At 38.6% G+C, this 27,758-nt stretch overlaps 1 protein-coding gene across 6 annotated transcripts in view; it reads left to right on the forward strand.

Annotated features, from left to right (window-relative positions):
* The window catches only part of LYN (LYN proto-oncogene, Src family tyrosine kinase), a 49,561-nt gene that overhangs the window by 16,284 nt on the left and 5,519 nt on the right, over positions 1-27,758 (forward strand). For 3 of the 6 annotated variants that reach the window (XM_021555684.3, XM_021555683.3, XM_085573826.1), the window contains exons 2-12: positions 5,062-5,198; positions 6,403-6,451; positions 6,544-6,649; positions 7,119-7,217; positions 7,323-7,426; positions 8,829-8,978; positions 10,235-10,387; positions 16,165-16,347; positions 17,837-17,913; positions 24,909-25,062; positions 26,420-26,551. In XM_021555684.3, the coding sequence (XP_021411359.1) occupies positions 5,067-5,198; positions 6,403-6,451; positions 6,544-6,649; positions 7,119-7,217; positions 7,323-7,426; positions 8,829-8,978; positions 10,235-10,387; positions 16,165-16,347; positions 17,837-17,913; positions 24,909-25,062; positions 26,420-26,551 (1,339 nt within the window). In that variant the 5' untranslated portion in view covers positions 5,062-5,066. The remainder of the gene's footprint in view (positions 1-5,061; positions 5,199-6,402; positions 6,452-6,543; positions 6,650-7,118; positions 7,218-7,322; positions 7,427-8,828; positions 8,979-10,234; positions 10,388-16,164; positions 16,348-17,836; positions 17,914-24,908; positions 25,063-26,419; positions 26,552-27,758) is intronic. The other 3 variants (XM_085573827.1, XM_085573828.1, XM_085573829.1) reach the window with 1 other exon arrangement.

Genomic DNA, 27,758 nt, shown 5'->3' on the forward strand with positions numbered 1-27,758 from the left:
ACTTTTGAGACCAGCAAGGGACAGAAAACAACTTTTTTCAGTTGCTCTCCAGTTGATGTTTTCATATTGCTCACAACCACAGATAATTTATTTTTGTCACTCTTATTCTCACTGTGGACTAGTGGCAAATCTTCACTGACACAAATATGTGTAGACCAGTGCTGATAAGCCATTCCTGAGCTTTATGACCTCTAAATCCTTTAAACTCCTGCTCTATATTCCATGGCAGTCGCTTTACCATGTAATGATGGATCAGAAATGAACCCAAGTTTCCCAGAAACAGTCCTCCCCATAGTCCCAATAACAGAGACAAAACAGATCCTTGCAAGACTTGGGTAGCACAGATTATGAGGAAGCAGATAAACATAAAGTGAAAGTAAGAACTGAAGAATAAGGTAAATTATTTATATTTAAGATTTTAATTTTTTTTCCATAGAAATGTAAATTTGAGCAGTTGGTTGAAGTGACATAGAATGTTGGATGAGCTTCTGAGAAAGCAGGGGTTTGTGTCTTTGAGCAGAGCAGACTTACCATCCTTCCTCCCCAGCAGTTTTAATCTAAGTTGATACCTCTGAGTTTCGAGACATTTCTGCCTTGACCTTGAGGGAAATGCACAGGAGTTCAGGAGATCTGATGAAGGCATCACTGTGTTACCTCTGAGTATAACTTGTGAAGTAGCAGCAAACCAACTGGCATTAAAGGCCAGAATGAAGCATCTAAAACAGAAGAGGGCAATGGTATTGTTTTCAAATTTTGGAAGAGGTATTAAAAATTAAACTATTTACTCCTCTGCTCTCTAAGCCCGCTTTAAAGCTCCAGGTGTGAAACCAATTGGGATATAGATGTAAGCAGTTGCTTCCTGTTCTTTGATTCAGAAGTTGAAATATAAAGCAATATTCAAGACTCAGAGTAAGTTGGAGATTTTAATTTTTTTTCTGTATTTTTACGCATGAGAAATTTGTGGTTTAAATGAAGAGTTTACTCTTTGTACTCAATTGAATAACAATTTATTTCATTTATGTACCTGTTAAAATGCATATATATATAAATGTTAAAACCCTAAGCCACATAGTTTTGATACGTGATTACTGACATTTTCAACAACAGATATTTATTGGATAAAATACATACTTTGATAAAATAGAGTTTGTATGCTCAGTGTTGTAGTTCTAATTATTTTTAAAGTTACTTTATTATTGGAAAAGCTGGTGTATGATCTGTGAAGATTTGAGAATCATTTCCATGAAGACATGACTTTGGTCAAGAAAAGGCCAGACATGTCAAGTGGGATTTTTGGGAAATAATTTCTAATATTCACCACAGATGTTGTATGTAACAAAATCACAAGAAAGAGAATGGTTATGAACACAAAATGAAAAATGAAATCGCCTTTGTAGATGATACAAAGAGTAAGCACTGGGATGAAATCAAACCCCAAATGGTGCTGATGGTGGATGGACAGGTGATGGTCACATGAAACTTGGTTCCTTGCAGTAGGAAGTATTGTGTCTTTAGACACATTACTTTGCTGGAAGTGTAGAAAAAGGCATATAAAGCAATTCTATTTTGGGGACAGGCAGCAGCTATTAACCCTAGAAGAATGCTGTGTTAGTTTCTGAATTCCACTCCTCCCAAACTGTTTTGGAATGAAGACCCAAGTGCTGTAGTAGCAAGATGAGATAGGGGATTTGGGGAGAAAATTCAAGGCAAATGTAGACATCAAAATCAGTGTCTTGGAAAAGCCTGCTGCAGAGGCTCTTACAGATACTCCTGTGGCTTTTTGAAGGGCACCTGAACCTAGATTCTTGTCACCTTGCTGCAGCTGTTAACCTAAGTACTTGTGTTTACCTTTTAGCCATAAACTACAGTATGATCTTTGTCAAAAGAGTAGCTGTTACTTTTTAAATATCTATTTATAAAGATTAGCAGCTATGTTACATAGAATTTCTTTTAATTCACTGTTAATCTTTCATGTCTAGAGGTGTGAACAGGACAATAAATGAAAAGCATAAATAGGAAATAGTGTCTCCTGTATTACCGAACTGTTGGAATGGGGAACATCTGAATAGGGACTGGCAACATTTTCTCTTTTTGTCTCTGATAAAGCATAATGGAGTTTGGTTTGTAATGATGCTAGGCTTTCTGTTTTGCTCTTTGCTTACTGTATTCTCTTTCTCTTTTTATCTTCACAAAACACTTCCTTGTGACACAGCAACAGAGGCAAATAAACATTTACAGCAAATAAAATGTTTTATTTATTTGTACACTCCTCCCTGCACTGGTGTTTTAGTTAGGTCAGGATGCCAGTCCTGAAGCAGCTGCCCACATGCTCAGCTGTAATCTGTGTTCTGGAGCAGAACTGGAGTGCAAGAATGGGGCTGCTTTGGTAGAATGCAGTGTGGGGTTCACCTTTAGGTAAGCCCTTGTTGTCAGCTGGCTCCTACTAGATGTTCCATCGTTGGGACTATACTGGAATTAAAGGGGCAATAACCCCCTTGAACCAGCTGTGGGCTTCAGCACCAACTGTTGGGACTTTTTGCTGACATAGAACCAGCTAAGTGCTGTGGGGACTGTGGACTTTCACCTCTGTGAGGAAAAGAACCCAGAAAAAACCAGTGCTTCATGATGCGGCTTAGAATCTTCTCTTTGTTTGAAGCCATCACAAGGGTCATCTCACAAACTGATTTGTTAGATTTCACATGACATCATGTAAACTTTTGTGTGATTTCAAAGCACCTCTACATAGTTCTTACTGTCATGAACAAATGCCAACTTTGAGCTTAACACAGCCTCACAGCAGATTTAACTGACAGCTGTTCATGTGCTTCCAGCTGCAGAAAAAAATCTGAGTAAAAAATGCTTTTCTCTGAGTTTACAGTGACATTGGGCATGCTGCAGTCTCTAAAGATGTGCTCAGCTTTCTTACAGGAATAGGAAAAGGGAGTTTTGGCTGACAAATTAGATCAAATTACTTCATGCCCTCCACTTCAGCTGTTTGTTCTGAACAAGCAGAACTATTCAAGAGCAAAAAGGTTAGCACTTAAGTGGATAAATACCTGATCTTGCACATACAGCAGGTAATTAAACACTGGCCTTCCTGATGTCTAGGGTGAGTTTGCAAACACCAGTCTGCGTGTGGGTGTACAGAAATTTCCTATGAACCATTAATGACAGAACAAGAGTCATTTACATACCCACAGTTATAAAGAAATAAAATAAATTTTAAAATCCTTCTCAGTATTGCAAAAAAACTAGTATGCATTACAAAAATTAAAGCATTAAAATTCAGCATTAAAGATGTTTGCTTCTAAGGGAAGATCCTGCATGAAGATGTGCTGTAGTGCCTTCAATAAGTGTGGGAACACTAAAATGTTGACATTCGAGAAAACTCCTATTTTGTGCCTGGTCAATGCCTATTGATTTTCTGTAGGATTCCTTTTTTTTTAGTTCCAGAGAAGACAAGGGGAGCAATGGGTTCTAATGCTGCTTTAAACCAGGATAACAGATCACTGCTGAATCTTATGGACAGCCAAGATATGTTGGCAATAGGTGACAGATAATTTACAGAAACGGTAGGAGAGGAAGTATCCTTCTGTCATATTTAGAAGAAAACACTCTGCCTGTGGACGGGACAGTGCATGTGTCATTATGCAGCACTTCCCCAATGGCAAGATGGGACATTAAATGAAGGCGATGTTGGAAGTTGAGACTTGCCATGTGGGACTGCTTGTTGCCTTGGTTTATTTTTGTAATCAGGTAGGATTGAGTTTATCATAGGTATTGTTACAAAAGTATGAGTCTTAATATGAACCCAGAGCAGTCTGGTTAATTTTTGTAGCTGCAAGGCACCATCCCATTGATACAGTCGTGTCTGCCAGTGGACACTTCTGCTACTACTTTAACTGTTCACTTCCATGAACTTTTCTATCCTAGAAATGAAGGGAAAAGTGGGATGAGTGTCTTAAAATCTGCTTTAGATTCTCCAGCTGTGATTGTTTACTTGAGCCTATATTTGCACTGAGCTCTTATTTTAGGTTTTGCATTGTTCTTCAAAGAACTGGCTTTAAAGATTAATTAGGACAGGGGGGAGTGAGACTGTGTGCCTGCAAGGGAAAATGTGACTGTGAACCTAGCATTAGAGCACTGACCTGAAAGGAGGGAGAGAGGAAGGAAGGAGAGGGCTGAAAAGCACTCATAGTGGATTCTTTGAAGAGTAAGTATGATTACTCTCCTCAGAGGAAGGATTGTAGAGATAATGTTGTATATATATTTTGCTGGAGTACTATGTAATTGTATCATGGGATTAGCAGTCAGTTTCCAGTCATGCAGATGCTAACAGCTGTATCTCATCTGATTTAGCATGGATGCACATTCTGAGAGAAGAATTTGCCTTCTAAATTATACTGAAAAAGAAATCCTTATGTGGTGATCACTCACAAACACATCAGCTATTTTAGGCTGCTGTAACATGCCTGTGTGAACAAGGAGATGCATTGCTGAAGGTCACAGTAGCAGCATGTCTGCCATGGAGCTGGGGCTGCACAAGTCATCAGCCTCATGTGAGACAGGGATTTGAATCAAACAGAGCTCCCTGCTAGACTGGCATCTGCAAAATGAAGTGGGAAGATACAGGCATTACTACTTCCAGCAGCAGTTCTCAGAATTTGGACAGGAATTTTTTCCTAAAAAGTCTTTTCTTTAAAATATACTGATAAAAGTTATCCCTGCAGTAATTGCATTTTTGTTGTATCTATTCCAAAGCTCAGAGAAGTATCATAAAGATACAAGGGGTTTGGGCAGGTAAGAGTAGATTGGGGAGAAAATATAACAAATCTGAAGAAATGGTAAATAACTATTTACTTCATATGTAGATTGAGATGAGGTCATTTCTTTGCAACAGAAAGAGCTAGCAGTGTGGGGGCCTAATCTTCAGTTGTTTTTCCCATTAACTATTCTGTATGAAAAGGAAGCACATTTTTACTATGTAGCCCAGATGATTAATGGGAAAGGGCTTGGTTTATGGCACAATGATTTTGTTTAACACCTTTTTTATTTCAACAGGAAATATGGGGTGTATAAAATCAAAAAGGAAAGAGAATCTGCATGGAGATGGGCTAGATTTGAAGAATCAACCAGTACGTAAAACTGAACGAACTATTTATGTGAGGGATCCAACGTCCAATAAACAGCAAAGGCCAGTAAGTAGATAGTCTCAGGAGAGAATTCCTGTAGCAAGAACAAAGCATGACTGGCGTTACTTAAATTTCAATCCAAAGCATATGCATGGAAAAATTCAAATTGTGTGCAGTTCACCCTCAGTTAATAAGTACCTAGAGGAATAAAAATTAAAACGTGGTGGTTTGCTACTTTATGTTTGTCATAGTTTTCTGCATAAAAAAGTAACTTAGTAATGCTTGAGTAGATATAACCATGTCTGTAGAAGAATGCTAGATGACATCAGTAAACGTGAAGAAGTTTAGACCCATTTTTAAAGCATTAGTATTGTGTTTTTAATAGCTATGGGATCCAGGTGTTGGTTATTCCATTTAAAGGCTGAAGTAATCATGGGTGATTCTTTAGCAGCTCTAGTCAGCTTTACTCACTGAGAAACACTACTCGGCCTTGCCTGAGATGTGTGGGTAAGGATGGAAGGGGAGCAGAGCGTGCAGTGGTGAAGGGAGCAGAACTGTGCTGCAGGAGGAACAAACTAACATGTTCCATGTGTTCTGCATGGCTTTGGAAGGAAGGGTGCTGGGATGAGGAATTCTGCTGGGTACCGAGTGAGTTTGCTAATTTGCAGCATGACTGGTACCTTTTTTTCCCCCACCTTCTCTACTGTGCTGAGGAAACTGTCTCCTGGCTGCCCTTGTTCAGGGACCTGCTCTCTACAGGTGTGAATGGCTCCCTGCTCCCCTCTCTCCCCAGCTGACACAGTGAACTCAGTATGCTCTCAGTCGATGAACACACATCACAAACTACCTTTGTTTTTCTTAATTGCTCTTTTTTTTCCCCTTGCACAGTCATAGTGGCATGACCATGCTTGTAGTTCTTTAGCATGATGGCTACACAGTAATAACTGTCCTGCTTAATTGCCCTACCTAAAGCCTCTTCAGCAGAAGTCCCAAAGCTGTGAACTTCTTCCCCACAGCTTGTGCCACACCTTCACAAGGTCTGAACTGCTCAATTTAAAATCTAGGGGGACTTACTATATTTTTATATTGTCATATAAATAATACATGTTTTTATATATAATAATTATCTTGAAGAATGGTGGGAAAAAAACTGAGCATTTCCTTTTAAGGCATATGAGATTATATCAAAGCAACTGTATAATATGTAATTGTAATTTAAGTTCATCACAAAGATCTAAAACTGCTTAATTAAGGACATATTTTATTGTAGGCAAATCCAGAAGCACAGCTCTTACCAGGACAGAGGTTTGTCAATCAAGGTATGTTTCTATTGCAATCTCACAGCTGTGTGCTGTGCCCATGTCTGCGTGCAAAGTGATGTGAATGTGCCTTTGTCTTTCTGCTTTTGTAGATGCAGAGGAGCAGGGAGTCATTGTGGTAGCTTTGTATCCCTATGATGGCATTCATGAAGAGGACTTGTCCTTCAAAAAAGGAGAAAAACTGAAAGTTATTGAAGAGTGAGTATGACAATATTGGTTGTATTGCAGATTTTCTTTGGGCTCATCTAATTCCCTCTACAATGCTTTGATATCCTACTCATTTCATGGGTGTATGAATGATTAGTGAGTTCTCTTGCATGTGATAATACAAATGCTTTATGGAGTTATTCCAGGTTGGATGGGATTTTGATGAACCTGCTACAGTGAAAGATGTTCCTGCCCATGACAGAGATGATCTTTTAGGTGCATTCTAACCCAAACCATTTTTGAGTCTACAGTTCTCTGACTTGGCAGCTGGCCTCAGTAACCAATGTTTGGCAGTGACCAAACATTGATCTGGTGGAGCCAGTGGCTTCTCAGGCAGCTTGACCTCAGAGGAAAGGTTGTGCTACTCTCTCCAACCTGAGCAAAGCTCTCAACAGACTAGAACCTAAACAACAATTTATCATTTTTCTTTCCTGTGAATACTACTGCTTTTATTTTTCAGATCTGGAGAATGGTGGAGAGCAAAATCTCTCACGACAAGAAAAGAAGGTTTCATTCCCAGCAACTATGTAGCAAAAGTAAACACCCTGGAAACAGAAGAGTAAGTTCTCCCAGTCTCCAAATTCTGGCAAACTTCTTCACCTTGGTGGTGTATCCTTTTTGGGTGGGGAAAGAGGTGGTTCTAACTCTGTAAAATACTTTTCAGATGGTTCTTCAAAGACATAACCCGAAAAGATGCTGAAAGACAACTCCTGGCTCCTGGAAATGGTCCTGGAGCTTTCCTTATCAGAGAAAGTGAAACATTAAAAGGTAGGTTTGGGGTGGTACTTTGGAATTGATATAGGGAGAAAAAGCATGCAGTCAATCTGCACAATAATTGGCATCAGGGTGGAGTAGTTTCAGTGCATCCTATTGTGCGAATTTTCTGCAGTTCTGTAGGAGTGAGAAGAATGAGAAAATTACCAGAAAAAGAGAGTTGCAGGCTAACACCCAAAGCTGAGATAAAAGGGAAAAAAAGCAGCAGGAATTAATGAAGTGGCATCTTTTCTCTTCTTAATGTTTGTGACTCCTTTATTGAAGGTCATATTAATGTAATAGTAGCTGCTGCATTCTATAGTCTTCCATTATTGGGTCTGTATCCATTGCTACAAATTTAAAGTTGTAGTTAGAGCATAATGAGTGTCTTCACTTCTACATTGTAGTGGGATTCTTTTCAGAAAGCTTTTTGGTAAAATTTTGTGCTGTAAACAGAGTAGTGAAGTCTCCAGGCTCTTCAGCTTTGAGAAACCCCACACATGTGGAATCTGACGGTAATTCTGATGGATAGTCCAGCTGAATGCTATAATACTGCATCCTCCAGAGGAAGACACGTGGAGCCTTTCAGCAGGTCCTGCCTCTCCACTCCACGGGGTAGCTTTATTGACTCTAATACTGCAGATTCTTGACTAGGTATCATCTGTAATGGGCCTGTATCATTGTACAGCTGAAGACTCCTAAATGAAGTTCTCAAAGTTCTCCTAAATTCTACATAGGGTACTGAGACTATGAGAAGGTACCCCCAGAATCACTGGATATGTGTGTGAGGAGAGATAAGGGGCTGACAACCTTTTTTATCCTTTGAAAATGGTTAAGAATTGTACAAGCAGAAGAAACAAAGAGTGCTGTTAGCTAAGGGTAGATGCTTTCCTGCCCCAGTTTAAATCCCAAATGATGTTAGGCTTCCTAGGGCTGCCTAGGGATCAACAGATCTAGCAGTTCAACAGATCTGCTCTTTTTCCTCTATGCCTGAAGCCATCTCCAAGCTATCCTTTTGCTAGTCAGCTCATGACAACCAACATGTTCCTTTTTCAAAATGCTGATCTCCAGATTTCAGCTTCTTCCTGAGCAGGGTGATAGCCCCAGTCCTGCTCTCCCAGCCACTTCTACTCAAGCTGGGGGGCTTTCTGCAAAAGGTGGAGCTGCCTGGAATATGGAACCAGTGAGTTTGTTGAATAAGACTGAAAAAGAAAGCGTGACCGTAAGCATTTTGGTGACCAGTTCAGAGCTGGTTTTTGGCTAACTTCCTCCAGTGGATTGCAAAATGCTTTTTAAGGAAATAAGGGGGTCAAAAAGAAAAGCAGACAAGTTGGTGATTTTCTTAGCCTCAACTGTGCATATGTGGACTCTGTAGATTTTTGCTATCTGTTAATGAGGATTTCTTCTTTATCCACAGGCAGCTATTCTCTCTCCATACGAGACTATGATCCGGAGCATGGCGATGTTATTAAGCACTACAAAATCAGGAGTCTAGACAATGGAGGATTTTACATCTCTCCAAGAATAACTTTTCCTAACATCAATGATATGATCAAACATTATCAAAGTAAGTTAAGTCATTTAGTGAATTACTTATTAGAATGTAGCCATTATTTCTTGTGAAGGAAAATAAATGGTTTCTTCTTTTGTTTCAAAGCTTTTCTTTTTCCTTTTCTTTTTTTCCTAAATAACTTGGACATGCATGTTATCAAAGATAAAATAAAACTAATTGGAACCCAAGTATTGTTGTTACCATAACCAGATGTAGTGCTGGTTGCTCTGTGGCATACCATTGTGAAATGAAGACTAGCTTCATAACACAATTCAGCAAACTTAGGGTGATGTGAAGCTATAATAAGAATTGCCTGCATTGTAAATAATATTTTGAGAGTGAACTTTTATTCATAATTATCAGAAATACACATAGACTGGTGAATATTGTCTTGTACCTAGTGTTGGGTGTGAAATTGGTTTTATTTTTCCTGTAAATGTGTTTGTTTAATTATTTATTTTTAAAGGAAGAAAAATATTCCATATACTGCAAAAAAATAAAATTGCACCCACATAGAAAGTATACATTTATTAAAAAAATAAAAGGTGGGGAGAGGAAGGGACAAGTCTATCTATGTTTCATCTGCAAAACTGACTTCTCATTCTGCATAACTTCCTGTTTCCAATAGCTCCAAAATACATTTTTTTTAAGTCTTGTACCTGGAAATAAAGACAAGACAAAAAAAAAAAGTAGGACGTAAAATCACATATTAATTTTTCAAAGCCATTCTGAGGACTTGGTCATTATATTTTTCAGAATAGTAAGAGTTCAGCACAGCTGGAAAATATGACAATTATTCAACATTCATATAAAAGTTATAGGTGGTCAGTGTCTGGAGAAAAAGTAATGTTGACCTACTTATGCTTGCATGCACATCTGTCTGAAACTATGTTGCAAGAAAATCTAATGACGAATTCAGAATACAGATCCCAAACCTGACTCCAATGTGCATCTTAATCAACATAGTGTCAGTAATAAGATCTGATATTGTATTTACTTGGTGCAAGTTGTACTAAAACCCCTTAATAATCTGACATTAACCAGATGCATGTGATACTTTTTTATTAAATTTGTCTTTGAATGCAGAGTTTCAGATCAGAGGCACTTAAACTTCTGTGAAAGCACCAGAAAGGCTACATTTTAATAATAGCATCTGTTTATTTTGAACATTATTGTGGGTTGGCTAGTGCAATTAAGCAATGTTTGTCTCAAGTCCTGCGGCACAGGAGTGTAATGTATTTTGTATTTTGTTTTTTTTCTTTGAAAACCAGAGCAATCAGATGGCTTATGCAGAAAGTTGGAAAAAGCTTGTATTAGTCCAAAACCTCAAAAACCATGGGATAAAGATGCATGGGAAATTCCACGGGAATCAATTAAGTTAGTGAAGAAACTTGGAGCTGGTCAGTTTGGAGAAGTCTGGATGGGTAAGTTTATTATTTTGAAATGAGTATTTATCTCTGAAGGAAGTGTCATTTCAGCATCATTCAAAAAACACAGTGGACATGAAGCTGATCCTGTATATTTGTAAAACAGCTAAATCAGGCCCAGAATATACCTTCTCATGAAGAGAGAGGGCTTGTAAAAGGGGGTAGATACCTGACAAGGAAGTGGAACACATTGTTTCGGGGTCTTTTAAAGGAAAAAATAGTGAGTAAGCACTGTAATTTAGAAGGTCAAAGACAATAGAGTTTTTTGTTATGTTTTGAGGCAGAAATACAAGATTATAGTCAGATGTGGCTCCTGAATCTCAAAACGGATTCGCTTCTCAGAACTTTGTGTCAAATCAGAAAGTGTTAAAGAGTATGAAATAGAAACAGTGTCTTTTAGTGAATTGTGGATAGAGATATCACAATCCATTTGTGAAGAAGATGCCTCCTGCAATGTAGTGCATGATACTGCCATACTGGGTGAAAAAAGGAACAGGCCAAACTCAAGAGTGTTTTCTGCCAGTGTGCTGCCCAGAAAGTAGGTGGCTTATGTAGTAAGAAAAATAGAGATTGAAGAGTCCATACCTTGATTCATCAGGCAAGACTCCAACAATAAAATGGTCATAAGACTGACAAGTTGTAAACATTAATATATACCCAGCAGAAAATTATAGCATTCATTATTATAACCTGGATAACCTGCTTTGTTGGCTTACAAGCAGTATTTCCTCAGCCTTAGTGACTTCCTATTGGCAAGGGGCTATGCCCAGTGTCACATTCTGTGAAAAGAGTTTAATTACCTTGCTTTTGAAATTCTATGCCTATTCTGACATCAGAGTATTCTTTTGACTTCCTCACTGCATGCTCTCTGTACTATTCATTGCTTACACACTTTTTTCCAGTTAGCATCTTATTTGAGGTAAACTATATCTTCCTTCCAAAGTCTTCATTAAGATTTTTTTTTCAGGCCAAATCATTCTCTTAGCCTTTCCCCAAATCTCTTTTTTGGGATATTATGTTTAAGTAGGAATGAATTTGTTATAGTTTTAATGAAAGAACAGATTATGGGGATGATCATTATTAATTTTAAGACCTAAGATTCTATAGGCAGAGCATTTCTGAGGAACTTAAAAGTGTATCCCAAAGCTGGCTAGAAGACACAAAGCTATGGAGGAGTCTCTGATCCATGGGAGTGTGTCAGTCTGATGGGAATGTCATTGCTTTGAAGAGATGCTCTCATTTAGAAAAGCAAAGTACAGACTGGTGCTGTTTGAGTGGCAAATTAAACAGACTCAACTACAGTGTCAATCAGAAAGCTCTAATTGAGTCTTAGGTGCAATATTTTGGTATAAATAATGTAAAAAGTGTAAGCAACACATCTCTAATATAGCCAAATTCAGCCTTTTGTCTGCCTTCACAAGAAAAGGTTTAAGAAACACTCTAGATATGATAATTTAGCTACTAGTCAGGACAAGTGTCAACTATTTTGCAGTTATTTCTGCCTAAATAAACCAGGGCGACAAATGTTTAACTTACACTGAAACACTGTGGAAGACTTTGTGGTAGGAGCTAATCACCTACTTAAACATGCAGATCATTTGGGAAGTGACTACTTCTGCATGTATGAACAGAAAATAATAAAATTTTTAAAGGGTGTTTCTGCTTCAAGATGCTTCCTCTTGTTTTTGTCATTATTTTAACATCTAAACTGGGCCTGAGCCCTATGTCTGAATTGCTGCACTGTGAGAAAAACTAATGTACTGTGAAAGCAATCGCTGCATTTCCTCTTCTTTGCTTTTTTTCTGAAGCGAAAGAAGATGATTTGCATGGCACAGATTCTCTCAAATCAGGAGTATGATTAATCTTAGAACCTAGGAAGTTCAAGTTGGAAAAGCATATTAGGTCAGCTGTGTGGTGCAGGGTGTCAGCAAACTCTGTGTATTGTAATGATCACCCAGGGTGTTATGTAGAGGTACTGAGCAATAATCTGGTTGCTGTGCTCTCCTGATTTGAGAGCTGGTTCTTACACTGCCTCCTCACAGAGGACAAAATTATTTTTCAGCCATCGTGTGAATTAGAAATGTTGTTCCATAGTTTCATTACTAAATAAATTTCTTCTTGATAAAGGATACTCAGAATTGTGGTTTCAGAGAGAAGAGTTTCCCACTCAGAGGAATTGTGCTTTTGAGTAAAGAAAGATGTAGAGCTACTGAACAAAATCCAGCAAAGATGAGGGCACTGGAGCTTTCTTTTGAGGGAAGGCTTAGGGGGATCTTATCAGTGTATGTAGATAGCTGAAGGAGGCATGAAAATTGGACAGAGCCAGGCTCTTCCCAGTGGTGCCCAGTGGCAACAGGCACAAACTGAAACACAGAAGGCTCCTTCCAAACACTCCGTGTGTGAGTGGCCAAGCACTGGCACAGGTTGCCCAGAGAGGTTGTGGTGTCTCCATTCTTGGAGAGAATCAAAAGCCAACTGGACACAATCCTGGACAGCAGCTCTAGGTGTCCCTGGGGGTGTCGGACACAGATGCTTTCCACAGGTCCCTTCTGTGTTTCTGAGAGATATGGGAATATAGAGATAATGCTGATAATACAATGGGAAGATATGCAATTATAGCTTTTATAGTCTTTTCTTTTTATTATCTCTATAAGTACTCTCTGAGCTTCCATGTAGACATCTCCCTCTTGAACAATTTGGAGGAAATTAACTTACATTATGGAAAGAGTAAGAAAATCCTAGGAACAAAAGTAGGCCTCCATATGCCTGAAGCACTTGGCTGTGTTGCTGTATGACCAGTGCAGAGAATCAGTTTGATAGAATGGGCAAGTGAATCTCCTCCAAGTCTGAAAAGTTGCTTTTACACAGAGAAAAGTTGGTATCCGTTTTCCAGTTTTTTCTATCAATACAAGTGCAATTTTATGCATTTTATAGAGATTTTCTGGGTTTAGGCTACCAAATTACTGTTTATGTATGCATTTTGGTCATCATTTGTGCAGCCTGGGCTTTCTGCCTTCACATTTAACAGGCTGTGTGGAGATGAGTAAGAGATGGACCCCCTGCTACATTATTCTGCTCTGCAGCTGAATGATGGCTGTAGGAGGTGAAAGAGTGAAGTGCTGATGTGCAATTGGATGCAGAGAAGCTGCTCTTCCTCAGATTCTTTCCCAGTACCTCCTCCAAGAGTAACTACTCCAGCCATTATTTGCCTTCTAGCAGTGTCATGTCTTCATAGCTCAAGCAAGTTGTTCCCAGTATACCCTGCAGGGATTTACTGGAAAAGTAGAAGGAGAAAGCTGCATATTAGAGCCTTGTTCAGAAAGCTCTGCATCTTCAGTCCTGTTCAGAAATTGTAGGCTCAGCCTCAGCTGTATATTATAAGTTCATATCACACCTTGGCCTGATTAAGCTCATGCAAGAACCTGGCTATACAAGACAATACTCTGTCAAAAAATAGTAATCAACTTCAAAATAAATACCTGAAACACCTTTTTTTTTTGAGAATTCAATTCTGACATGTAGAGAAGAACATGGCTCATTGTGTGAGCCATCATCACATGACCCTCAGACTTTCATGCTATTGCTTGCATCACATTTGATTTTTAACATAGCTAAAACTGCGAAGAGACTGACTTGCTGCCATGGCATGAAAGGTTTTTAGACCATGGAGCTCAGTGCATCTGGGCAGCTACTTTAGTGATGTGATGTGATAAACCAGAGCAGCACTGGAAGACCAGGGTCTATGTTTTATGCATTTTTATTCCTAGTGTGAACTGATATGATGTGAATCATGATGCTCTGTGGTATTAATAATCCATGAAGAGAATTCTCAAGCAGGGCTAAGAGGAAAGTTAACAAGGCAAATGCAGTGATTATAGTGTAGTTTATTAATGAGTCACATCTTGCATTTCAGGTGTAAAAGATTCTCTTATTCAATAAGCTCTGAATTAGAATGTAAGTAACATGTGCTTTGGAAGTGTATTTTCTTCTGCAGCTGTTAGAAACACCAGAATGTGCTCACAGAGCTCATGGCCATCTTGTTTTGGTGTCCCATCCCTCCCAATACATGATGAAATAAATGAACATGAGTGAAATCCAAGATCAGGTATTTCTAGTGCTCTTGCCAGTTATTTATTTTGTACAATACCACCAGAGAGTCAAGGTAGACTTTTTTACAGCAGAAAACCACAGTATCACAGAGATGTTGTAACAATCTTTTTTAAAACAAATTACCTGAGTTTGATGGATATCTTTAGTGATTGTAAAATACTGTTACATATTTAATGTTAAGTGTGTTGGTCATAATTTCTTCACTGAAATAGTTGTATTAATTAGTATGTTCAGTAGAGAATTCAACAAATTGAGGGTGGAGCTCATGCTCTGTTTTAGATATGGAATGGAATAGTAGAAATTATAGAAATAATCTTTCTGCTTTTTAAACAGAGAGAAATATATTTATTTTCTGTTTTTCTGATAGTTATAAATCATATACCTCAGCTTTAACAGCAGATTTGACCTATAACTGTAATTTCTTACTATTAGGTAACTTAGAGAAATGTCTTTGCTATGTTTTGACCTGACCATGTTTGGAAAAATAGATTTAATAATCATGCAGGTGAATATTTTGTGATTGTGGCATAGTGGCTTTTCTCTGGTCATGATCCTTCTTCAAAAAAAAATGCAGTGCTCAGAACAATCACTTAAGATCTGGAAACCAAGTCCTTGCTTTGCCACTGATTTCTTTTGTTGAACAATAAATAGCAAAGGTGGATTCCAGTTTAGAAGTGTATCCATCCATGGCAATGATCCAGATTGTTGCTGAATAAGGAAATGAGGCTATTTTGTTGAGTCGTGAAGGTTTTACCTCTTCTGAGAAATATTTCTACGATGTTGCAATGGGTATGGTGAGGGATAAAAGTTGCATTTCTGTCCCACTTTCTTTTATTTCTTCATTTTTAAAATTACATTACTTCACAAGAGAAACCTAAGGATCAGTGTTTGCTACTCTATTTTTTTAATGCTATTTTAACATGTATTTATTGTTTGGCAAACATTACATCTGAAAATAATTCACTGCTTTTCTCTTTACTGATAGTTGCTTTTTATATAATTAGAATGTTACATTAGAAGGTTTGGTAAACAGAGAAATGAACCACAACCACAGTCTCCTCTACTCCTGGCATGGGTTGTGTGATAAGAAGTTATCATGTTTTAAATCTTGTGCTGAGCACTGCAGGATTGCAGTCTTGGCAGCATGTCCTTGTTGGTCACGAGAACCATTTGGCTGTATTTTCCCGTAATGCTCCATTTTGAGCACTAAGGGTTACAGGAAGGATTATAAGCATGAGACTGGCATGCATGAAATAAGTGTAATCATGGGATTTAAGATACGTCAAAAACTTCCAGCCAGTCCATGGACTCTATTGTTCTGAGGCAGTTTAAGTGGGCATTCATTGAAACGTGCCTTGACCAAGTATTTTAGGGGCTACTTGTGAATGGAAACTTGGTATGAAGTAAGATCATTTGTTTGCTCTATTTTTTTTCAGATAACTGATTTCTAAAAATAGGGAATGGATCATTTTTCTCTTGAGTGCTGTATAAGTTGCAAAATAAAAAGGAATTCTAGCATAAATATTTGTGCTACATCTGGCACTTGTTTTCAGGCTCTTAGCTATTCCTGGAATCCAACCTCACCTGCTTTACAAATTCCTGCTCATCGGACGCTGTGGGCTGCAGAGTGACTTCAGTGCACTGATTGTATTCCCTCCTTGTAGGTTATTATCATAACAGCACCAAAGTGGCTGTGAAGACTCTGAAGCCTGGAACAATGTCTGTGCAAGCCTTCCTGGAGGAAGCCAACCTCATGAAAACACTTCAGCATGATAAGCTTGTTAGGCTTTATGCTGTAGTGACCAAAGAAGAGCCTATTTATATTATAACAGAATTCATGGCAAAAGGTGAGGAAAACATTGGATCTGCATGCTGATTTGGGCTGAGGTGGAGGTAATTTTTTCCCCAGTGGCTGGTATGGGACTGTGTTTTGGATTTTTGCTGAACACAGAGCTGATAATACAGAGATGTTTTTGTTATCACTGGGCAGGACTTACACAGAGCCAAGGCCTTTTCTGCTTTTTGTGCTGCCACGCTGGTGAGGGGGCTGGGGGTGCATGGGAGGGTGGGAGGAGACACAGCCAGGACAGGTGGCCCCAACTGACCAAAGGGATATTCCAGACCTTATGGCATCATGTTCAGTATAGAAAGTGGGGGAAGAAGGAGGAAGGAGGGACATTTCAAGTGACAGTGTTTGTTTTCCTGAGTAACCATTTCATGTGATGGGGTCCTGCTCTCCTGGAAATGGCCGAACATCTGCCCGCCCATGGGAAGCACTGAATTAATTCCTTGGTTTGCTTTGCTGCTGTGCACTGCTTTTGCTTTTTCTCTTCCTATTAATCTGTCTTTATCTCAGCCCATGAGTTCTCCACCTTTTACCCTTCTAATTCTCTCCCTGGTCCCATGGGTGGGGAGTGAGTAAGAGGCTGCATGGGGCCTGGTTGATGGCTGGGATTAAACCATGGCAATCTGCAAGCAGTAGTTGAGTGAACTATTCTGCTTCTCCTAAACTAGTTCCATTTCTTTTTAAAGAAAGGAATAGTAGAGTTATTTTTGAATATTGAAATATTAAGGGAAGGAGCACCTATCCTTAAGATGGGCTGTGACTTTAATTTTATGACTCATTACTTCATTTGTGAGTGAAACCATTTTTACAGTTTTCTTAAATGCAGCATTTTCTATTGTTTCTGAATCAGAGGATAACCCCCAGAATAACTGTGGTTCCTTTGGACTCCCTACCTAACTTTTGTTTCTGATACCATAGCAAGGCAATTAAAACAAACCTTAGGAATTTCCTTATTTGGGACTTGAATTGATAAAAGTGTGTATAATGTGGTGAGTAAGGAATGGTCCTGCAAGGGTGGCCACTAGGAAAGGACTCTATAGAGCATTACTACACAAAATATGCAAAGTTTACTTCTCAGATTATCTTGGGTAGTAGTTTTTCTTGTTTTGCTTTGTTTTCAAGCAATTTTACTGGTAACTTAATGAACAAATGTTGAGGCACTTGGTCTGTATGGCTTGGAAAGGATTGATATATGTGATTCTCCTAGACAGCTTTCCTGATGGTCCATAGAGTAAGATGCTTATCAAACTCAGCACCATTGAACTGAGGTAGAGTCTCATGGGAGTATTCTACAGCCAGGGAAATAGCAAAACTTGAATGTCTGACACGCTGATTTGGGTGGTCCTGTCATTAAATCATACTGTAGTCAACTTGAAAATACATCAAAATACTTCACCGCATCAGTTTTGTTATCCAGAAAATTGGGGAACCAATGTGACATTTATTATTGTAATAAGATGCACTGATTTAATCTTTCTCTGTTTTAACAGGAAGTTTGCTGGATTTTCTGAAGAGTGATGAAGGAAGTAAATTGTTGCTTCCAAAGCTAATCGACTTTTCTGCTCAGGTAAAACTTTAAAAATGTGCTCAAGTTTGGTTTTTGTTTTTTTGTTTGTTTTTTTTAAGTTACCTCTCTTAGAGTCTGAAACTCATACGAGGCCATTTTATCCTAAGGATCTTTTACATTAAAAGAGAAGCAATTCACAGGTCAATTTTGAGTAAATATGGTTAATTGAAAGAGGAGGAAGTAAATGGAAGAGTTTTCAAAGGGAATATGTGGTTAGGCTTAACTCTTAGATACTGCTGGTGACCTGTTTAGATGGCAGCAGTACCCAGCTGCCTTCCTTTGTGAAAAGGCTGCTTTCAATTTGATCAGCTACAAATTGAAAATTTGCGACAAGTTTGTGAGTTTTTGCTTAGCAGACCTCTTCAGAGTCTGCTCTGTAATAAACGTTTCATTTTTTCACTTCTTAAGTTAGGTTAACTGGTCAAACTCCTCTTAATCTCAGTATACTCTTGGTTTCAAATTCTTAGGCAAATTATTGTGAAATGGTGTTTCAGGTACTAGTGTATGACTTAGGAACCAGGATGTTTGTTTCAAAATATACAAGTTATCTCTGTCTTAAATGAAAACTGAGGAGAGACTCAGAGTGATTTGTGTGTCAAAGCCTAAATCAGAGCTCCCAGAACCCAGTGTTTTGTCTTGGACAGTTATCAGAATTAGGTGTCCAGGGAGGTATGTAATGAAAATAGAGTAATAATTCTGCTTTTGTAGGTTGTAATTCATGTTAGTAGTAGGTAATTATGACATTTCTGGTTGGTTATTGTTAACCAGTCTTTTTTGGGGTTGTTTTTTATGGATTATAGTTTACAGATTTTTGTACCCCATTATGTTAATTTGTTATAATTCGTGAGGAAAGATGGGAAAATATTAATAGGTATAATAAAGCATTAGGAATTTATACCAAAAATTCTAAATAAGAATATTATGTAATTTTAATGTAATTATTGCTGTACAAATAATTATAGGATTAGATATTGGGAAGTATTTAATTACCAAAAATCTGTCAAACACAGGAGCAGGCTTCCTAGAGAGGTGATCAATGCCCCAGACCTGTATATTTTAAAAGTCATTTGGTCAATTTCCTTAATATATGCTTTAATTTCTGGTTAAAGTGGCCTGAAGTGGTAAAGCAGTTGGAATAGATGATCACTGAAGGTCCTTTCCAACTGGAACTATTGTATTCTATAATATATTATATATCACATATTGTTATGTAGATGTTCATTATTTCAAATATAGGTTTTTATTTCACATAGACTCGATGGAAGAACTAATTTTCCTATAATTATTGGTTTAATGTGGCATAGGCTCTTTGCATTTTCTGAACTCTTTGGGCAATTTGTCCTTGAGATTTTATTTTTAGCAGGATAAGAGCTCTGTAGATGTGGAAAACTGCTGGACCCCAGGTCATGGTCTGAAGAGATGAGTAACAGTGGGCAGAAAAGAGGTAGCTTTGAAAATAATGTGTAAAATTCAAGAGAAAAAAAGAATATCTGTGAGTGCTGATGTGAAAGCAGACCTGAGATGTGGAGAGAAAAGCACATGTGGTTTCACAGCAGACCTTTATATTGGAGCTTGGGACATTGTGTTCATTTAAAATGAATACTCTGGTTTTAGAAATTTAAGGTTTGAAAAGAGTAATGAACTGAAGAGCAAGTCTGTGTACAACTTGGGTAAATCACTTCAAGATAACAAGGTTCAGAGATTGTCATTCACAGAGCTTTGAAGGTCACTTCAAATGGACATCACTTGTCACCCTGGTCTGACAGCAACCTCTCACAGCCAGCTCCTGCCCTGGGCCCCAGAGGCCAGGACCTGGTGCTGCACAGGTGATGTGAAAAGTCCCTCTTGTCATATAAGATGTAGACCATCAAGAGAAATTCCTGAGACTGGCTTGCAGCCATCCTAAAGGGTTGTTCAGGAATGCCTCTCTGAGGATTTCTGGCTGAGGCCCAAACAAAACTTTGGAACAGAGATACTGGGATTTTTCTTATGGAAAGAATTTGTAGGGTCTTTGAGCACATTTGTAAAGAGCCTTTAATGCCACTGTGTGATAACAGGAGTGTGTGGAATAGACTTGCAGGCTGCCTGTGTGTGGTTCCAGAACAGAGATTGCCCTCTCACCAACAGAGATGTTCCACCAGTCTTCTCTGTCTTTAGGGAAAAAGATGGACAAAAATCTTTTCATACCTCTGCTAAGATAACCTGTGGATCACACTTTTCCTGAATGTAGGCCGTGTGTAAAGGAGAGCCCAAAATGCGTGTAGTTTTTTGTCTTGACTGGTTTGTACAAATGGAGCACTAATTTGTTCTTACAAGAAGTGATGTTAACCTCTCTGCAGAGTGAAGGGGAAAGAAATTTGAAGAGTTATGTTTCAGAAGTGTTTAACATGGAAGGAAGCTTGTGGTGAAGAAGTGAAGATACTTATTCTTAGATGGGATCAGGCTTTTTTTTTTCCTTGATGGACACACTCAAGCTTTTCATTAGTCTCTGATCATACCATTCTGGCAAAGCACTTTGCTTTATCCTGGCTTTTCAGGAACTCTGAAAATGCAAGAAATGGTGGCTGATCATTATATTTTTTTGCCCTGATCCATCTGAGGTGTTACAAGACACAGGAGGGACTGGGAGAGGAGGATGTGGTCTTTGTGACCATCAGCTGGGTAAAGAAGGCAGTTGTACAGGAAACTCCATCTGAAGCTGATTTTCCAAGTGAAGAGCAGTGTGGGTTGTTTGCATAGCCAGGCTGTTGTTTAGTGCTCCACTCTCTGAACTCATTACGCCTTTGCCTTGAAGATTCTTGAGAGAAATATGTGTTTGCATGGGGTGAAACATTCTGACTTTGCAAAATGAGGACTGCTCCTCTAGGTGAAATAAAAAACTTTCTTAAAGCAAGTGTTTATCAAGCAAGTAATGAAATACACTCCTGCTCTGCTATACTGACTTAGCTATCTAGTTAGGTGAACACACCTGCTGATGGACATTTTTGGCAGAGATAGCTGTTACTGGGTTACACTTAGATCTAGTGCCTACCTTAACTTACAGCTGTGGGTCCTGGACTTGGGTGGTTTACTTTCTGTACTAATGGTCACAATTTATGAAATCAGGTTTGTGGAAAAGATAGCAAGAAAATGCTTGCTAGGAAGCTGGTCCAGCTCAGTTTCTAAAGCAACCTGCTCTTGACAGAGCTGAAGGTATCTCTTGTGTTTTAATCAGTGCATATGAATAGGGGCTGGGGGAATTTAATGTTAGCTATGCCCTGGCAAAGACAATTTTATCCATTGGAGATGAAAGATAGAATCATCTGAAATGAGAATGATTTAAGGGAAACTGAGTCTTGCAAACATATCTTCAAGCACATTCTATCTACCTTAGCACAGAGTAGAGCTGTGACATCTCCCATAGAAGTCAGCACCAGCCTGGCTCCTTCAGTTCCTAAAGCAACTGGAAGACTCAGGGTTTTACTAGCTGGTTTCTGTCTTGCCTCAGAGGCAATTTACCAGAAGAGCCTTGAGTTCTTTGTTTCACATTTCCTGAATTCATAGTTGTTCCTGCTTGATTAGATCTGTTGAAAACATATGACATGAATTCCGCAAACCTTATGTATGTGTAAACTCTTCCTGCTTCTTATGCAAATCCATTACCTTCTGTGTAGGATGCACAAGTGTAGTGGCTGTGCTTAAGAAAATGATACCTGTTTTTACTAAACAAACTCATAACTTTCAAAAGGGTCAAATCTTGGTCCTAAAAACAGTCATTTCTTCTTTATCATGCAGTGCTGATACTTTTATTAATTCTTCTATGATCTACAGCTTGATGGCAACTAACTTCTTTTTGTCTTCCAAGGCCACAGTGCCATTGAAATAATAGTAAATTTAGAATAAAATTAACAGATATTTTTGATGTAGTTTTAATCCCTCTCTACCCTCATTTTTAAAGTCATATTAGAAAGTCATCCCTAGATTACAATTAATTTTAAGTTTTATTTGGCATTGTGACATTTCCACTGTGTATTCCTTTTCATGCTTCTTTGATTTTTAATGATACACTCTAATGTTCCAGTGCATAATTATACATTACTTTTATAATATTTTTTTTCCCTGTGAATCTGCTTTAACTACATAGCTGCTTGGCTGGGGCAAGAGGAATATGATTTTGCAGCCTTTCCTGACTTCACCTTTAGGATAAGCACTGCTGCAAACTGAAAATTGTTATTATACAGATGTATCACTTGAAGATATGTGTCTTTTGCAACAGTTTTCAATGGCCAGATACAAAGGGTCTACACCTTCTTCATAGACAAAGAGTCATGGGAAGATGAACTGTCTTTTTGAAAACCCTATGATCAAGAAGTATATTTTATTTTATTATGCATCTGCACAGTATTGAAAGGTACAGTTATTGAAAGGTTGGTTCCAGACCAAAGACAGCCCTGTCCAGATCAATAACACCTCCACAGTCTCCTGGAGGACTTTTCTTTCATTCTTACCCTGGGTGCATGGTTCCTAATATGTAGAGATTTGTTTGGGGTTTTCTTGAAAGGATTTAATTTTAGTATTTCTAAAAGTGTGTGTCAGTACTTCATTAAAGATGGCTGGGAACTGCTCCCTTCTTGGCAGTAGCACTTGAGCAGTGTAGGCAGAATTCTCTTTTAAAGGCCACAAAAGATATTCCTGAAGCCCAAATTAGCTTTCCCATTCTGCTCCCAAATAGATGTTATATGTAGCTGAGCAGTCTTGACAGGTACCAATGATCATTAAAAGAGAGAGAAAAAGGCTTTAATTTTCTTTTGTTCATATGAATTTCTCTAGCATTAAAATTTCATTTGGCAATGAAAACCCAACAATAATCATTAGAAGTTATCATGTGGGCTCTGGCACCCATCTCAATCAAAAAATCTCAATTTTATTTTTCTTCTTTTCCTATAAGCAAAGGTTTAACATGACCACATGTGAGAATTCAGTTGTTTGGTCGCTGTGTTTCTCCTCCTTCTTGATTCAAAATTCCTTGCTGTTAATTTTTTCCTACTTTGGAATTTTCTGCATTTTTTCAGTGAATCTAGCACAAATAAGAGGAAATAAAATCATCTTTCCAATGGCTTTTCTTTGTTGGACTTGGAAACTAAATATCACAATCACAAATGTTACTTTTGTGAAGTGATTCTTCATTCCCTATCCAGCAGTTCACCCAAATGTTATATCTGTGCAGGGAAGAAGGAAGGAAGCTGATTCCTCTGTGGTGTTTGATGTATTTTTGGTGGCATTACCAGACCTGTCTGCATTTTGGGTATCTGCCATGCTGGCCAGTCCAAACTCAGCATCAATCTTACAGCAAAACCTTCCCATCTCTGTTTCCTCCTCAAACCCATGTAATAGCATGAGGAGTAGAGAGAGGCAGAGCAGACTCTAAATTAAATATTGCTCTTCCACGGTGTCTGTAAGCCCCTATAAGACTCTCTGTGGCAATTATTCACTAGTAGCTACTTCCTTCATTAGTAAATGTTGTACTTATTTCTAGAAAATGTGAAATGCAGGCGTTGCTCATTCTCTTCATCAGACTTGCTTTTTGCTTTTAGTGGGAGAACCCCCCCTGCACCGTGCAAGGGCAGTGTCACACTTCTCTGAAGAATGTATCTAACAAGATGTTTGCAGTGGAGGAAGTGGGAGGGCAAGTGGCTCTATTTTTCCATTGCTTAAACCGAAAAAGGGGAACAAAGACTGTGTCGTTTACTGTTGTAAGTGGTGGCAGTGTGTGCCTTGGCAGTGCCCCTTGGGGACTTTTCAAAAACGAATAAGCAGAAGTGATGTTCATGTTCTCTTCAAGTTTGGTCAGCTGCTCTGCCTGCTTTGCTGCACAGCTGAGAGGAGCACCTCAGGAGGAGAGGTGAAGATGCCAGGGACTGGCACTGGTGAAGGACCCTCACTGCTTTACTGCTGCTCACTGGCAGATCTGAGGGCATGGGTGTTTCCCAAACCATGTGGCCAAGAGGGGTCTGTCACCCCACACAGGCATTCCAGAGAGGTACCAGTGGCACAGGTGGAACCTTGACTGGGAATGTCCCATCCCCAGTATCACAAGAAAGATAAAAACTGATGGCTCCCTAAGACAGGGTTTCTTTTTTTCTTAATTCCACTTAAACTTTTGGACAGAATACAGTCTACACATCAGTTTTATTACTCTGAGTTTAGAAACTACTATTTCAGTCTATTTTCTTTTTTTTTTTTTTTTTCTGAAAAGGAAAATGCTCTTCTTCAGGAAAAAAAAAATTAAAAAAAAAAAAGATTGTCTGGGAAAAATCATACCCTCTGCATATTTTTGAGGTTATTAATCCTCTTTAATTTGGTTTGGAAATCAATTTGGGCTGCTGAAATGCAGATTATATTTACTTATGATACTATCTGAGAGCTAGGTGTTGCCAAAAACTCCTCAAGTTTGAACAGGTATGTGTTGTCGCAGAAGAAAATTCTGTTGCTCCCCATAGCTTCATAATTGCTTCCTAATTGTCCAGGCTTATACTGGGTAGATGGAAAGTTGTTGGGCTTTTTTAACTTTCTCTGCACTGTTGCTTTATCAGTACCTGCTTCATCAGAACACCTGTATCCTAACTCATTAATTCCTTCTATTATTTTTAGTATTTAGAAAATAAACTGGTTAATAATTTAGGAAAGAGGATATTTTAATAGAAATCTTAGGAACATTTTATTCAATATTCTGTTTCAGGAAATGTCTTCCATACGTCTCTAATCCTGCCAGCTGTTATTCACCCAAATAATTATTTCAGAGCTGCTACTGTAAGCAGTGTTTTGCAGGACTGGATCTGTGCATAGGTTTTCCATGGCAATCCCCCCTTTCCTGGCTTCCATCTAAAAAATTCTCCAAAGACACCAATAATGAATAAATGGGTGTGGCTTTGCTGATACCTTTGCAGAAAGGGTCAGACCTGCTAATGGAGTTCTATGGTATTGAAATATCAAAATGGTTGTTCTTTTGGTTACAGATTGCAGAAGGGATGGCATACATAGAAAGAAAAAATTATATCCATCGAGATTTGAGAGCAGCAAATGTTCTGGTTTCAGACTTACTGATGTGCAAAATTGCTGATTTTGGACTAGCAAGAGTGATCGAAGACAATGAATACACAGCAAGGGAAGGTATGTACTTTTGTCTTTAAAATTTCTGCCTCTGGGAGGCAGTGAGGCTGTATATAACAGAAATATGGTCACCAAGGACAGGTAGGAAGTGCTGTAACAGCTTCTAATGCCAACAACTTCTAAAATGAGTAAAGGAAACAAATAACCTTTCTGTGCTGCCCGAGCTTTCTGACAAGTTTATTTTAAATAAATTTGAAAGACAAGGACAACATAGAGTATTTAACTGCACACAACTTTTTCATAAATTGAACAAAGTAATTGCATAGTCTCAGCTTCCATCTCACAGAATTAAAGGCCAAGAAAGTGTGATCTTATATTCTCTTAACATCCTTAAGTTCCTCATGGACTTCCTTTCACTTAGGGAAAGGAAGAAATCCTATCAGGTGTAGTGGCTGTTAACAATAACTTTAGCAGAACTGGTTACTTTTGGAAGCTGTTTGTTTTTGAGGAGCTGCAGTATTAATTTGCATGTTCAGCAGCATAGTAGGGACACTGGAAGGCTGGGTCATATCCCTACAGCACGAGGTGACAGGGTCAGGACTGGCCAGAGGAAAAACATACTATGAAAGGTGTATTTCTGGGTTTTTCCATTAGTGTTTTGCTAATGTTGTCAAGGATCCTTTCAAGAAGTGCATTGTTGGTTGTAGAGAAAACTTTTATTTTTGCTTCCATGCTTAAGGGTAACTTTCCAGAGTGGTTTGTTGGCTGGCTTTGCCCTTCTCCTTTTGAAGACTCTGCCTCGAGTATTCACATTCTGGTTGGATACTCTGGTAACATAGGTGAGAGGGGAAGAACTAAAATATGAAGAAAGAGAACAACACACTACAGCTGAGATTAAAGGAAGATGAGCTCTTCAGCAAGCACTGAGTTATAGTAATTCAATAGATCAACAGGAAGGTCTGATTAAGCAATTTTCAGAGGTACAGACCCATATCTGTGGGTTTTAGCTAGCTCTGGACATTGTCTATTGATTAAATTAACTTCCCAGGTTATAAATTTTCTATGTGAAATTTCTTTGATGTGTTTTCTGCTATCAAAAAAGTTTCCTAGCTTACCTGGTATTTTTGCCAGAATGTTAGAGCAGTCCAAAAAGGGCTTAGAGAGACTCTGCTTTTATTACTCCTCGTTGTCAAATGAATTAATGTAGTATTGCCAAAAAAGGCTGCCTGAATGTTTTTATTTAACTGAAAAGAAGTTTGCTTTTATATAGCAAATTCTGGAATCAGTTAGTTTGATATGAAATGCACTAATTTAAGATATTACTTTTTAAGGTATGTCTTGCAACTGCTTTTGCATCTATGGCTAAATGGGAAATGGATTAAAGTGGCTATTTGAGACTGTACTTTTTTTTTTTTAGGTGCAAAATTCCCTATTAAATGGACGGCACCAGAGGCAATTAACTATGGATCTTTCACTATTAAATCTGATGTGTGGTCATTTGGGATTCTCCTGTATGAAATTGTTACATATGGGAAGATTCCTTATCCAGGTATGGGCCTGTGTTTTTATTCTGCATTTATACTTTGGTACTAAAAGGCAAAGAAAATATTCAGGGAAAGAGTTGGCATCTGACAGTAGTGACACTGACGATTGGAAAAATGTCTTACAGATAATCTTACTGCTTTGAAAACTTAGTCGCTGTATGTGTAAGGCACATGACTCTCCAGGGCAAAATTTTAGAAAACAGACTAATGGCACCATGGGTATATAGTAATTTTTATATGTTCTAAAGGTGCTACAACTGCAGAAAATGCAGATCCTGCCTTTATGACATCCCTGTTTTGTGGACAGAAGCACAGTCCTATGGAGAGGATGCAGTGCTGCAAGTTCTAGCAGTGCTCTGTAAGCTGCTTGGGATTGTAATAGCATAATATGAGAAGATACTAAGAAAGCAAGATTTCACAAGCAAATAGGCTGTAATCATTTGTCAGTGCCAGCTAATCTAAACAAATATGAAAGCAGACCCTAAAGCAGTGTTGATGTACCACTAAGAATGTTGTTCCATACAGTCAGGAGGTGTGAACATCAAATGGAGCTGCATTGGGTAGCTGTGAGATGGTCATGTGCTTCATGTTTCATTTGTCATTGTTAAACAAAATATATATTAATGTTTCCAGCACACAGAGAGAGACACCTTGTATAAAGGGTTTTTTTTATGCACATAAAATTGTTACATCTCAGGCATAGATTATTAATTCTGGGCAATAGACTGCATTCATCTAAGCTTACTGAGGTTATGGAAAATTGCCCTAAATTCCCTTCTCTTGTGGGCAAATGGGAAAAGTACAGCCATATTCACCTGCACTGCACATCTCATAGGCAGAGTAACTTCTGAGAAGAACCTTGGCATCCTGACAGGAAAGGGAGGCCAGACATTTCATCCAAGCAAAGCTTTCCCAGTGCCTCCAGTGCAGCAGCTCTTGCTGTTTAAACAGTGACAACATTTTCACTACTTTATGAGCAGCTGGAATTCTGCATCCTGAACTGCCAGAGACAGTCAAGAGGCAGACCCGAGTCCCTGAAGTAGCAGTAGGCTGAACACTTCTGGATCAGGGAGATGGGAAATCCCACAAGACTCAGGCAGTGGGAAGTGGGTGATGGCAGCCCACTTTTCACTGCAATGGAAGAACATTGTGACTTTCCATACAAGAGGCAGAGCCAAACCAGACATTCACATGGCACAGTTCTAGGCCAGG

Source organism: Lonchura striata, chromosome 2 (assembly GCF_050655825.1).
Source record: "Lonchura striata isolate lonStrDom1 chromosome 2, ASM5065582v1, whole genome shotgun sequence".
NCBI classification, from domain to species: domain Eukaryota; kingdom Metazoa; phylum Chordata; class Aves; order Passeriformes; family Estrildidae; genus Lonchura; species Lonchura striata.